This window comes from Neovison vison, chromosome 3 (assembly GCF_020171115.1).
Source record: "Neovison vison isolate M4711 chromosome 3, ASM_NN_V1, whole genome shotgun sequence".
NCBI lineage: Eukaryota > Metazoa > Chordata > Mammalia > Carnivora > Mustelidae > Neogale > Neogale vison.
Window position 1 is genome coordinate 50550055 of NC_058093.1, and position 14618 is coordinate 50564672.

General features: G+C 44.8%; 1 protein-coding gene across 1 annotated transcript in view; it reads right to left on the minus strand.

Annotated features, from left to right (window-relative positions):
* Positions 1–8346, minus strand: part of CACNB4 (calcium voltage-gated channel auxiliary subunit beta 4) — a 249668-nt gene extending 241322 nt beyond the window's left edge. The window contains exons 1-2 of the mRNA XM_044242065.1: positions 8228–8346; positions 7918–8001 (exon numbers count right to left, since the gene is read on the minus strand). Coding sequence (XP_044098000.1) covers positions 7918–8001; positions 8228–8236 — 93 coding nt within the window. The 5' untranslated portion in view covers positions 8237–8346. The remainder of the gene's footprint in view (positions 1–7917; positions 8002–8227) is intronic.
* Between the last annotated feature and the right edge of the window lie 6272 nt (positions 8347–14618).

Sequence of the window (14618 nt, forward strand, 5' to 3'; positions counted from 1 at the left end):
GAGGGTTTTTAGATTCCACATGCAGGTGAGATCATACAGTATTTATCTTATTATTTGATTTCTTTCACTTAGCATAATGCTTTTAAGGTCCATCTATGTTATCACAAATAGCAAGATTTCATTCTCTCATGGCTGAATCACACACACACACACACAAACACTCCTCTATACACACACCCCACAACTTCTTAATACACTCATCCGTCAATGAACACTTAGGTTCTTTTTTTTTTTTTTTTTAAAGATTTTATTTATTTATTTGACAGAGAGAAATCACAAGTAGACAGAGAGGCAGGCAGAGAGAGAGAGGGAAGCAGGCTCCCTGCTGAGCAGAGAGCCCGATGCGGGACTCAATCCCAAGACCCTGAGATCGTGACCCGAGCTGAAGGCAGCGGCTTAACCCACTGAGCCACCCAGGCGCCCGAACACTTAGGTTCTTGCCATGCCCTGGCTATTGTAAACACTGGCTGCAATTAACATGGGCTGCATATATCTTTTCAAGCTTGTGTTTTCATTTTCTTCAAATAAATAGCCAGAACTGGGATTGATAAATCATATGATAGTTCTAATTTTAATTTTTTGAGGATCTCTATGCTGTTTTCAACAGTAGCTGCACCAACATCCACTCCCACCGACAGTGCGCCAGGGTGTCCATTTCTCTACATCCTCACGAACACACGCTATTTCTTCTCTTTTTTATGGTAGCCATCCTAACAAGTGTAAGATGATGTCCTCTGTGTTTCCTGCTCCCACAAAACAGTACACCAAGGGCTCCAGCGTCTACCAGGTGACTCTGGCCCTTGGGCTCCAGAACAGCTTCCTTTTCCTGCTAGCCTAGAGGTCGCAGTGGCTCCCAGCTGTTGCTAAACTAAAGGGTTAGCTTCCAAACGCTTCCATCACCTGTTTAACATGTCTCTACATTCAAGTCCCTCAGTTGTAAAATCCCAGGGAGTTTTGTTTCCTGGGTAGACCATGGCTAATATAATGACTACTAAACAAACTTCCATGAACCATCCAAACCAAAATTCCATCTCATGGTAAAATGAGGGGGAAAACTACAATCTCAAGGTTCTCTAGTTGTTGCTTTGTTCTTCGCAGTAACCATATAAATTAAGAATACTTCCAGGGGGGCGCCAGGGTCAGTCATTAAGCACCTGCCTTTGGCTCAGGTCATGATCCCAGAATCCTGGGATCGAGCCCCATATTAGGCTCCCTGCTCGGCAAGAAGTCTGCTTTCCCTCTCCCACTCCCTCTGCTTGTGTTCCTGCTCTCGCTGTCTCTCTCTCTCTCTCTCACTGTCAAATAAATAAATAAATAAAAATTTAAAAAAAAAAAAAAAGAATACTTCCAGGTTCAGGGGCTCCTGGTTGGCTCTCTCACTTAAAGGATAGACTCTTCATGGGGCGCCTGGGTCAGTGGGTTAAAGCCTCTGTCTTCGGCTCGAGTCTTGATCTCAGGGTCCTGAGATTGAGCCCCGCATCGGGCTCTCTGCTCAGCAGGGAGCCTGCTTCCACCCTCCTCTCTTTCTGCCTGCCTCTCTGCCTACTTGTGATCTCTATCTGTCAAATAAATAAATCAAAATCTTTTTTTAAAAATAAATAAATAAATAAAAGATAGACTCTTCAGTTCAGCTTGGGTTGTGATCTCAGGGTCATGACACTGAGCCCTCCATCAGGCTCTTCAGTGAACGTGGAGCCTGCTTGGGATCCTTTCTCTCCTCTTCCATCTGCTCCTCTGTGCTATACTCTCTCTCTTTAAAAAATAAAAAAATAAAATAAAATAAATTCTATTTCTAGGATCTAAGAGGAATAAGCTCCATATGTCCTTTCATGTGTCCACATTTCTGTGTTTTTATGTCTGTCTTGATATTTCAGGGATGAAGTGTGTTGTGATGGAAAAACTGGAGAATCTGAGGAAGGTCCCCTGCCCCTGTCTTGGTTCTATTACTACTGATGTGATGTCGGTACAGCCTTTATGTCCTTGGGTCTCCTCATTCATCTGAAAATGAGGAACTGACGTACTTTCCCTTTGCAATGTCTTCCTGTTCTAAAATTTTGTAATTCTAAGTTTATGGATGAATTTTGCATATATACCCGCTTCTAAGCATATGATTATTCTTGGAACTATGCACAAAGTATACACCTTCTGTTGATGAATCTGCATTTTATTGGAGAAATGTGTCTCTGAATTATAACCCAAAGAATTTTTTGCCAGCTTGTTTTATTATAGTACCAACTTAGTAACTAAATATGTTTTCAATCTCTAAACACAGTGTGGGTTTACTGAATTATGATCACGATCATTTGATTAGCATACTTAAAAAAAGCCCAAGGTTCTGTGATCTAAAGTAGATGGTTCCAAAGATGACTACAATAACATGCTCTTTTGTAAGGTGACCTTGCTACACCCCACCAAAAGAGAGTCTATTTCCTCTCCCTTTGAAACTGAGCTAGCTCTTTGTTTTGATTTAGAGACTGTAGCAGAAGCAACGTCATGCAGCTTTTAACAGTAGGTTTTACAAAATCTGCAGCTTCACCCTTTACTTCCTGGGATGCCCCTTCTTGGAACCCAGCCACCATGTTGTAAGGAAGTTCAAGCAACCATGCTGGGAGCCCAGGTGGAGGAAGACTGAGCCCCCTGCCAAAAGCCCTAGTTGAGTTCTCAGCCAGCAGCCAGCACCAACTGCCAACCACACGTGTGAGGCTATTTTAGATCTTTCAGCCATGCCAGTGCCCGGAAAATACCACACACTGGTCAGCACACTGAAATTAAAAAAAACAACAACAACAAAACAAAACAAAAAAAACTTGTTGCTTTAAGATGCTAAATTTGGGGAAGTTTTGTTAGAAGGCAATTTCTACCCCTTAAACACAGAGTTTAATGTTAGAGCGGAACCCCATGCCTAAAATATCAAGCTGGTTCTCCATCCATCCGTTCCTTCGTTCATTCAAATAAATACTTATTGAACACCTACTACGCTAAATGCTGAGGATACAAAGGAGATCAAATGCAGACTGGCCTTGCTTATTATCTGAATGAGGAGACAGATATTAACAGAAATCTAATTATTGAGAACTGGCAAAATGTACTCTGGAATGAGGTAGGTGGTTAAGGAACTGGCATAATCAGAGAGATGAGAAAAATAAGTAAAGACTTGGGGTGTCTGGCAGGCTCAGTTGGTGGAGCATGCAACTCTTGATCTCAGGGTTGTGAGTTTGAGCCCAACCTTGAGTGTAGAGATTACTTAAAAATTAAAAAAAAAAACTTAAAAAAAAAAAAAGAAGTAAAGACAAAACTTAGGTTTCAAGGAAGATTATAAGTTAAGTAGGCAGACGAGAGAACAAGAGCCCTCCACACAAAAGGTTCAGTATGTGCAAAGAGCCTATGGCAGAAGGAAAGATGGTGTATTCAAGATCTATGTCCAAAGCTAAAAGATCATGGTTCAATATGAGGCTGGAAACTAGGAGGGTCCAGGTCTTGTAAGACTTGCAGTCGTCATTAGGGCAGCCTTAACAAGGAAAGATCAACAAACCAATCATACTTTGATCACTTTGAAAAATGGGAGTAAGGGGCACCTGGGTGGCTCAGGGGGTTAAGCCGCTCGCTGCCTTCAGCTCAGGTCACGATCCCAGGGTCCTGGGATCGAGCCCCGCATCAGGCTCTCTGCTCAGCAGGGAGCCTGCTTCCCTCTCACTCTCTCTGCCTGCCTCTCTGCCTACTTGTGATCTCTGTCAAATAAATAAAATCTTTCCAAAAAAAAAAATGGGAGTAAACTGGAGGACTCCATCACACAAACTCTATGTACAATGACACCCAAAGTACTTCAATATGCAGCGCACACACCCTCATTCCTTGCTACATTTCACTATATTATGTGTGCACACCTATGTCTCCATAAGTAGATTACAAAATGCTCTGGGTCTCGGGGCTCTGTCTCATTCATCTTTTCATTCCTCTTGCATAGTATCTAGCATAGTGCTGGGCACATAGCAAAGGTTTAATAAATGTTTCCTAAAACTCTGAAACATAAATAAATAGGGGTCCCTGGGTGGCTCAGTCGGTTAAGTGTCTGCTTTCCTGCTCAGGTCAGGATCCCAGGGTCCTCTGGGATCGAGCCCAAATCCGGCTCTTTGCTCAGCAGGGGCGTTGGCTTCTCCCTCTGCCCCCTGCTTGTGTGCGTGCTCGCTCTCTCACTTGCTCGCTCACTCTCTCTCTCTCAAATAATTATTTTATTTATTTTTTTTTTCAAATAATTATTTTAAAAATAAATAAATAAATCAGGGGCACCTGGGTGGCTCAGTTGGTTAAGCAATTGCCTTTGGCTCAGGTCATGATCCCGGAGTCCTGGGATCGAGTCCCACATCGGGCTCCCAGCTCCATGCTCTCTCTCTCTGTCTCTCTCTTTCTCTCAAATAAATAAATAAAATCTTTAAAAAAAAAAAATCAAATAAATAAAGAAAACCTGACTAAATAGTCCACTCACAAATAGTCTGTCAGAAGTGATCTCCTAGGAGAAAATTCTACAAGCTCATTTGGAAGGCCATTCCAACGATAGCAACCCTCTTAATTAAGAAAGCCGTGCTGTAAAACATCATTCCTCTCCTGACTGTAGCAGTTCTTGAGTTTCATCCTCAGTGGAGACGGAGAGCCGTCCGTCACATTTCCAAAGAATGCCTTTGGTGTACACTTTGAAGATCATTACTGGGTCACCCAGCTCTCTATTCTTTCAGTGGCAAAATACCTCATCTTCTCACCTTTCCTCAAAGAAACCATGTAGTTGTTCCCTGGACTCATTCCAAAATCTCCATCCCTCCTTCATTGTGGAGGCCAGCGATCTAGGAGCCCACGAAACAAGGTCAAAGACGCCTAAAGGGCTCTGTGAGCAGTAGTCCACAGAGGACAGCAGGCTCGTTTTCTCAGGTTGCTTGTCTTCAGGTCAACTCACATGTGCACACACACAAACACAAAAACTTTTTGTCAGTTTAAAGAAAAAACAGCTTTACTAGGTGAATTTGCCAACTGTCCCCTGTTCTTCACCACCAGCCCCATCTTACCCGTCTGATGTGACATATTTTTTTGTGAGGGGAACACTTCCCCTAATTTTACAAATAATATGACACCAGAAATGAGCAGCACTATTTTGCTGGCATTCCCACTATCTTCTTCATGTGTGAAGGCACCACACCGACTAAAATATCACCAAGAAATGCCATCACTCCAGTATATCAAGAATTCAGAAACAATAAGTCACTGGTCATTCTAGAGGAATGAGGCTCTAATAACATAAACAGCTGTTGTGCTTTTTTTTTTAAGCGTTTTTTTTTTTAATTTTTAAATTTTTTTTATTTTTTGGAAATATTTTATTTATATATTTGACAGACAGAGATCACAAGTAGGCAGAGATCATTTTAAGCATTTTTTATTTATATATTTGACAGACAGAGATCACAAGTAAGGCAGAGAGATAGGCAGAGAGAGAGGAGGAGGAAGCAGGCTCCCCATGGAGCAGAGAGCCCGATGTGGGGCTTAATCCCAGGACCCTGGGATCATGACTTGAGCCGAAGGCAGAGGATTTAACCCACTGAGCCACCCAGGCACCCCGCTGTTGTGCTTTTTAAAAAAAAATTTTTTTTGGCACTCAGGTAAAAACTCTTCAATTTTACTTCAAAAAATACTGTTAAATTCTAATATTGCAATAACTTTTTGTCTCTTGTCAAAGAAACAAAAATCCCAGTTATTGTAGCCACTAGAGAAGTCTACATTATGCCATTTAAACAAGATCATGTGTAAGATACTTATTGAACTGTAAGTGCTCACAAAAATTATCCATTATTTTTACACAGAAAAAAACAGGAAGGTTGTGTATAATGTGCAAATACAGATAACATCTGAATTTAAATTAGACCATTCTATTAAATCAACAAATCCCACTTTCAGAAAAACTAATGAAATATATTTATTCTAAAAATGTACATTGTTTGGGGTGTCTTGGTGGCTCAGTAGGTTAAGCTGATTAAGTGTCTGCCTTTGGATCATCTGCCTTTGGATCAAGTCATGATCCCAGCGTCCTAGGATCAAGCCCCACATCCAGCTCCCTGATCAGTGGGGAGCCTGCATCTCTCTCTGCCTACAGCTCCCCCTGCTTGTGCTCTCTATCAAATAAATAAATAAAATCTTTAAAAATAAAAATTAAAAATAAAAATAAAATAAAAATCTACATTGTTTTAATAACTCCCAAAATTATTAACATGCAATATTTTACATTTTTAAGACAATAAATAACAACACTCTTAACAAGAACGTATATATGCATTAATCTCAATCATTTATCAGAGTAAATTGAGGAAAGAATAGAAATATTAAAAAATATATAGATTGTTTTGTTTGTGGTTAGAAGAGTAAAGCATTAGTGAAGTGATAGTGTAGATGAACTCAAAAGTTTTAGTCAGACAGTTCAGGGACTACACTGCTGTATAATTAGTATTTCTAAGAATTCACAACAAAAAATTCACTACCAAAAATAGGCACATACAAAATAAACATCAACAAAATCTCAGTCACATAAGTCAAAAATGTTTTAAAGATGAGAAATGTCTTTGCTTTATCAAATACACAAATGACTGAAGCAAGCATTTCAAAGGGGATAGAATGCACTTTTAGGATGAATTCAGGATTCAAAATATATTTATTTTAATAATGCAAATGCTTGGTATTCACTGAATTAAATAGTAGTAATAATTTGTTTACAGAAAATTAGTATCTGCATAATAAATATTATCTAAATAGGTTTTAGGAACTCTTTAGGAGAAGTCTGAGCCCAATTTTGAATCTAAAACCCATCTGTCATGGATAATCTGTTTAAATTGATGATATTCACTAAAGAAACACACCACTGCTGCCGTCATTGGTTAGGAACACATTACACAATGCTCTGAGTGACCTAGAGGGAAAAGAACTTCCCAAGGTCACTCCAGCAGCCCACAACACAGCCCGGGATAAAGGCGTCTTGGGGCGACGACCTAAGGTTTCCTAAGTCACCCGGAAAGCACACACCTCCAGTTTCTGTTCCAAAGAAAGATCAAGGTGATTCACTTTTTCGAGATCTCGCTAGCACCCAGCAGCTGTGGAGAGATGCTTTCATTTACAGCACATGGGCAGTACAAAAACTAAGGACCCATCTCCTGTGTCAAGGTGAAAGAGATCTAAGCATTCCGTGTAAGCGGCGATCGTCAGCACACAGAACACTCCCCAGAAGTACGCGGAAGAAAACCATCACTAAGAAAACAAACACGAAGTGTAGGACCACCCAGACCCCGGGACTGAGTGCCTGCCTAGGCTTATTCTGATTTAACCAGATCTGGGCAGTCCTTGCCTAGTTAAGCGAAGCCAAGAATAGGTCCCAAGTGACACCAAACTTTGTGCTCAAAGTGTCTTTCATTTGACCAGAGCCCGCGGGTCTCTCTCAAGACCTAGAGAGAGAAGTGCTCGAAATAGGGCAGAAATCGCAGAGACCACGGACTGTCCGCCCAGTCAACCGTGTGCCGGGCGCCGGGGGCTCTGGTTACTCAAACTCAAGCACACGACGTGTCTCCACACACAGAAAGTGCAACTAGAAACACTTCTCAGTCAAATTCAGTATCCCTGCCCTAAGCCAGGTCTCCAGCAACTCGCGTCCGCACGCACGAACTTGCAGAGGGGCGCGGAGCCTCCCGGCCGCGAAGACTTGGGGCGCGGGGGGCCGCTGGAGAAGGACGCAGCGGCAGCGCGCCGCCCCGGCCGGAGAGAGGCGCGCAGGGACGCGACCCGCCGCTCCGGCTCGTGGGGGCAGCGCTGGGCTAGCGGACCCCAGCGCGGCGCACCGGGCCTTCTCTCCAGCCTGCCCACACCCCCCGCCGCCGCCCCGAGTCCGCCTCCTACCTGTCTGAGGATGAAGCTTGTCGAAGTGGTGCTGCCATCGGATCTTTTCAACCTGCTCCTCCGGGTCGTGGTGCCTCGGGCCACCTGGACTCGACACACGGGGCCAGAGAGAAGCCGGTGAGGACCGAAGCGTGGAGCCGGGCGAGCACCCCGGGCTAGAGTCCGCCTGCGGACCAGCTCGCCGGGGTCTCCCAGAGCCCGCACCCCGGTCTCCTCCGTGGTCCCCACATACAGCCCCCACCCCCACCCACCCAGCACAAGCCTCGACGGCTGAAAAGATGCCCGGGAAGAGCAGCCCGCGAGCACCCACCACATCCATTAACAAAGACTCTTGGGGTGCGGGGTCCGAGTCCCCGACATCGGCTGGGGAAGGCTGCGGGCTCCAGAGCGGGAGGGCTGAGACCGACGAGGTGAGGAGGTGGAGGAGGAGGAGGAGGAGGAGGAAGGGGAGGAGAAGACAGAGGAGGAGCTGGAGGAGAGAGGGACGCGGAGGAGGGGTGGCAGCGCGGGGCGACAGACTCCCAGGACTGGGGGCCCCGCGCGGCCAGCTGAAAGGCGGGGCGCTCTCGGGCCGCCGGGGCGGGGGGAGGAGGGCGGGGGGAGGAGAGGGCGGTACCTGAGAAGTGGGGGAGTGCGGCGCGTCCGCGGGCCCGTTCTTGGCGTAGGAGGAGGACATGGTTCAGGGCCGCATGGCGGGTCGGTGCACGGCGCGCGGTGCGCGGAGGGCGGTGCGCTGGGGGCGGTGGGCGGTGGGCGGTGGGCGGTGCGCGGCGGGCGGGCAGGCCCCGGAGGCTCGCGAGCGGGAGGAGAGGAGGGCGGCAGGACTTCTCCGCGGGGCTGCGGGACCCGCGCCGGCTCACTTCGGAGATCGCGACACCTTAAAGGGACCTAGGCGCTTCCGCAGCGGGGTCCCGAGCAGCGGCCCCCGCAGACGGAGGTCCCGCGGAGGGGGCTTGTGGGGATCTCGCCTACCGGCGCTGATCGGAGAAGCGCTCCCCCCCAGCGAGCGCCTTACATCAGAGCTTTCTAGAGGATGAAGGGAGGGGGGAAATCTGGGATGGGGGTGGGAGGATTAAAATAGTCTGCACAGTTTCAGATGAGACAAAGGTGGCACGGTTCATGAATCAGGACTTGGGGAGGGATGCTGGTGCAGTGTGGCAGGGAGTGGGATGCGCGGACTGGGTGTGTGTGTGTGTGTTTGTGTGTCCGTATGTCCGTGTGTCTGTGTGTATAAGCGCGTGTGTGTTTGGTGCACTGGAATTTTAAAAGGACAAGAGCAGAACCTTCCTTCCGCAACTTCACTCATCAGCCCAGTGTGGTAAGGCATGTGGGTTTGTGGTTTGTTTTCTGTGCGTGTTTTTGTATTGTTTTGTCAACTATAGCTTCACAACTCCCGAGCCGTACACATCCAGGCGGCCGCGGGAGACCCTGCCAGCCTGAGTCTGAAGGGAGATGCAGCCCGGCAGGAGATTAGCGTGTCCTAGGGAGTTTTGAAGGTCATGTTCGACCTGCTAAAAAGCAAGAGTTGGCCACGTGCCTCCCATTTCTACGCGGATAGCTGTTTTCAAGGGAGGAAACTCATCCTTAAAACCGTACACAACCCGTGCCATTGTTGCAAAGCTTGGTTTCCTCCCGCACATACAAGAGATTAATTTGAAGTCAAATTAAATGCAAACTGTGGAGAAGAGGAATTTGAAGTACTAAGAAGAGGGAAGAAAAATATATGAGAATTCAAAACTAAGGAGACCCGTTTATAGTTATTGCATGGGAAACCCGTCAATAAAATGTACATAGTATCTCAAACTGCTAAATCAGTCCATGTCACCTCACATTCTAGTATTATTTTTGATGGAAACTGCCATGTTTGTCTTAACAATTGGGTGCTTATCCAGGCCCTGATTTATATTTTATCACCCACCACTTACTTTCCATTCCTGCCGTTTTCACTTAATCCACACCTTCATTTTTTTTTTTTTTAAGATTTTATTTATCAGAGGGGTGGGGGGGAGAGAGTGAGCACAGGCAGACAGAATGGCAGGCAGAGGCAGAGGGAGAAGCAGGCTCCCTGCAGAGCAAGGGGCCTGATGTGGGACTCGATCCCAGGACGATGGGATCATGACCTGAGCCGAAGGCAGCTGCTTAACCAACTGAGCCACCCAGGCGTCCCCACACCTTCATTTCTTTGTAACAGTCTAATAAGTAGTCTTCTTGCCTCAGGGCTCTGCCCTGTGGCTCTGCCACACACACTTCATTCCAACTACACACTACAGGCAAAGTCATTTTCTTAAAATCTCTTGGCTGAAGTCATTTTTCTCTAAAAAGCACTCCTTGCTGTCAGCAGCCCACAAGACAGGGTCCAACAACCAAGCCCCTCCTCTCCCCGCTGCTTTTCTGGTCACCACTCCATTTCTCACTTAAATCTTTGTACAGATCTTCCAGCAAGCAGGCAGGTCTACTCATTATTGCTCAAACAGACCAAATTCAATCCCACTTCAGCAACCAAATGCAATCCCACTTCAGAGCTTCTGCCTTGGAATGTGTCCTCCCTCCAGGCCACCCACCCAGTGGAATCCTACCTTTTCCCCCAAACTTATTCCTGCCGACGCTTCCTACACACAAACCCACTCTGATCACTCCAGTCCTGGAGAGTTTCCATGCCTATGAAAAACTGGAGTACTTATTCCCTGGACATTTAGTATAGACTGCCTCGGTTTATTCTCTTTTTATGAAAATCGCCTAATTTCCAAAATGGATGTTTAGCTTTTTATCTTGTATTTTTATACCTTACATATAGTAGATATTTTCTCAAGTTTATGAGTAGTGGTATGTCTGCCAATGCAGAACTCCTTGCTTTAGTTACCATCGACTCGGTCCATTTTTAGCTCTGAGCCATTTTAATAGCTGATATTTCTTCAATATATAGAAAGAATGAGTTATTATATGGGCACCAAAATTTGTGTTTTCTCGTTTTCCACTGCCAAAAGTCACTGACTTTGAGTTACGAAAAAAGAACCTATAGCAGCTTGACAGTGAGGAGCTCTCTGCATCTACCCTCCAGCAACACTGGTGAGATGGCTATTTTTCTTTAATTTAAATCTCTGGAATGCTCCTAAGGGTACACAACAAATAAAAAAACATTTATTCAAGAAAATTCACTAAAACTCAGGCAGAAAAGTGAAAGTCTGTGGTATTTGACTAGGATCCACTCCCTCCTCCCCTGCTTCCTACAGAGAAGCGACAGAGAAACTCCATTCCACACTGGTGCACCCTGGAACACAGCCTTTCCTCTTCCATCAGCTCCAGTGGGAGGGTTCTCTTCCTTGGAGGGACAGGACATCAGCATTTATCATCCTATCCCACATCCTTGTTGCTGGGGTTAAATTCCCATCAAATACAGTGGAGAGAATGGGCTCCCTGCTTTGGCCCAGCCCCCACTCGTGGGATGGAGGCTCTAACTTTGGCATGGTGCCACTGAGAACACTGGGGCCCTGACTACTCACATAGAGGCAAGCCTGGAGATCTGGGATTCTTGCCTCTCCCTACCAAGTGCTCAGCTCCTAAAGCGGGGGTGTCACTCAAAGAGAGGTACACCATTGTCCCTGCTCCCAGCACCAGACCCTTACTTTATATACATACAAGAATTAACTCAAAATGGACCAAGGATCGATATGAAAGAGGTAAAAATGTAAAACTATTGGATGGAAATGTAAGGGTAAGTCTTCATGACTCAGATTTGGCAGTGGATTCTTAGATATGACACCAAAAGTATAAATAAATAGATAGAGAGAGATAGGACTTCACCAGAATTAAAAACACTATCAAGAAAGTGAAGGCAGGGGTGCTTGGGTGGCTCAGTGGGTTAAGCCTCTGCCTTTGGCTCAGGTCATGATCTCAGGGTCCTGGGATCGAGCCCCGCATTGGGCTCCTTGCTCAGCAGGGAGCCTGCTTCCCCTTCTCTCTCTGCCTGCCTCTCTGCCTACTTGTGATCTCTCTCTCTGTCAAATAAATAAATAAAATCTTTGGGGGGAAAAAAAAAAAGAAAGTGAAGGCAACCCACAGAATGGGAGAAAATATTTGCAAAGTGATATCAGATGAGGGACTCCTATCTATAATATTATATAAGGAAATCTTACAACTCAGTAATTTAAAAAATCCAATTTTATTTTTTTTTTTAAAGATTTTATTTATTTATTTGACAGAGAGATATCACAAGTAGGCAGAGAAGCAGGCAGAGAGAGAGGAAGAGAAGCAGGTTCCTGCTGAGCAGAGAGCCCGATGCGGGACTCGATCCCAGGACCCTGAGATCACGACCTGAGCCAAAGGCAGCGGCTTAACCCACTGAGCCACCCAGGCGCCCAAAAAATCCGATTTTAAAAATGGGCAAAGGGGGCGCCTGGGTGGCTCAGTGGATTAAGCCACTGCCTTCGGCTCAGGTCATGATCTCAGTGTCCTGGGATCGAGCCCCACATCGGGCTCTTTGCTTGGCGGGAGCCTGCTTCTCTCTCTCTCTCTCTGCCTGACTCTCCGCCTGCTTGTGATCTCTCTCTCTGTCAAATAAATAAATAAAATCTTTTAAAAAAAAAATGGGCAAAGAAGGGTGCCTGCTGGGTGGCTTAGTCATTTAAGCATCTGAGTCTTGATTTTGGCTCAGGTCATGATATTGGGGTAGTAGGATCAAGCCGTGCATGGACCTCTACACTCAGCTAATTGTCTGCTGGAGAATTTTTCTCTCCCTCCCCCCTGCCCCTACCCCACACCATCCCATCCATACCCTTGAGCACTCTAATTAATTAATTAATTAAGAATGGGCAGGGGCACCTGCCTCTCTGCCTACTTGTGATCTCTCCCTCTGTCAATATTCTTTCGGCAAAGAATCCGAATTAACATTTCTCCAAAAAAGATATCCAAATGACTGATAAGCTCATGAAACGATGCTTGACATCATTAGTCATCAGGAGAATGAAAATCAAAATCATGAGATACCACTTTACATCCACTAGGATAGCTATAATCAAAAACAAGTGTTGGCAAAGACACAAAGAAATTGGAACTATATTACACTGCTGATGGGATTATGAAACAGTACAGCCACTGTGGAAAACACTTGACAGTTCTTCAAAAAGTAAAACACTGAGTTACCATATGATGCAACAAGCTACTTCCAGGTGTGTAGCTAAGACAATGAGTATGTCCATGTAAAAACTTGCACAAGAATGTTCAGCATTATTCATAATTGCCCAAACCATAAGCAACCCAAATGTGTACCAGCTGATGAATGGTTTTAAAAAAGTGTGGTACAGGGGCGCTTGGGTGGCTCAGTGGGTTAAAGCCTCTGCCTTCAGCTCAGGTCATGATCCCAGGGTCCTGGGATTGAGCCCCGCATTGGGCTCTCTGCTCAGCAGGGAGCCTGCTTCCTCCTCTCTCTGCCTGCCTCTCTGCCTAGTTGTGATCTCTGTCTATCAAATAAATAAAATCTTAAAAAAAAAAAGTGTGGTATATCTATCAATGGAGTATTGTTCTTCAGTAAAAAGGAATGAAGCACCGGTACATGCTACAACATGGGTGAGCCTTGAAAATATTATGCTAAGTGAAGGAAAGCAGTTACAAAATGTTATATATTGGGCGCCTGGGTGGCTCAGTGGGTTAAGCCGCTGCCTTCGGCTCAGGTCATGATCTCAGGGTCCTTGGATCGAGTCCCGCATCGGGCTCTCTGCTCAGCAGGGAGCCTGCTTCCCTTCCTCTCTCTCTGCCTGTCTCTCTGCCTACTTGTGATCGCTCTCTGTCAAATAAATAAATAAAATCTTTAAAAAAAAATGTTATATATTATATGATTCCACTTATATACAATGTCCAGAATGGGGATATCTTTAGAGACTAAAAGTAGATTAGTAGCTTCTTAGGGCTAGGAAGGCTGGGAATTATTGAGGTGATAACTAAATGTACAGGGCTCCTTCAGACTGAGGGTTTCTGGAGGGAGGTGGGTGGGGGATGGGCTAGATGGGGGATGGGTATAAAGGAGAGCTCTTGTGATGAGCACTGGGTGTTGTATGGAAGTGAGAAATCACTAAATTTCACTCCTGAAGCCAATATTATACCATACATTAACTAACTAGAATTGAAATAGAAACTTGGGGGGAGGAGGGGTGAAGAAAGAAAAAAATTTTAAGTTAAAAAAAAGGAAAAAAATACAAGGCTTCTTTTTGAGGTGAAGAAAATGTTCTAAAATTGATTATAGTGATGGTTGCACATATTGTGAATATGCTAAAAACCACTGAAGAGTATACTTTAAATGGATGAATTGTATGGTATTTGGAGTCTCTCAATAAAGCTGTTATTTTTATATGGACCTAAATGGGAGAAGTAAAACCATAAAAATCCTAGAATAGAGCACAGACAGCAATTTCTCTTACATTGGATGCAACAACATTTTTCTAGATATGTCTCCTGAGGCAAGGGAAACAAAAGCAAAGATAAACTATTGTGATTACATCAAAATAAAAAGCTCTGCACAGCAAAGGAAACAATCAACAAAACTGAAAGATAATCTACTGAATAGGAGAAAATATTTACGAATGCTATATCCAATAAAGGATTAGTATCCAAAATATATAAAGAACTTTTACAACTCAACATCAAATAATGATAATAATAATCAGATTTTTAAATGGGCAGAAAACATGAATGGACATTTTTCCAATGAA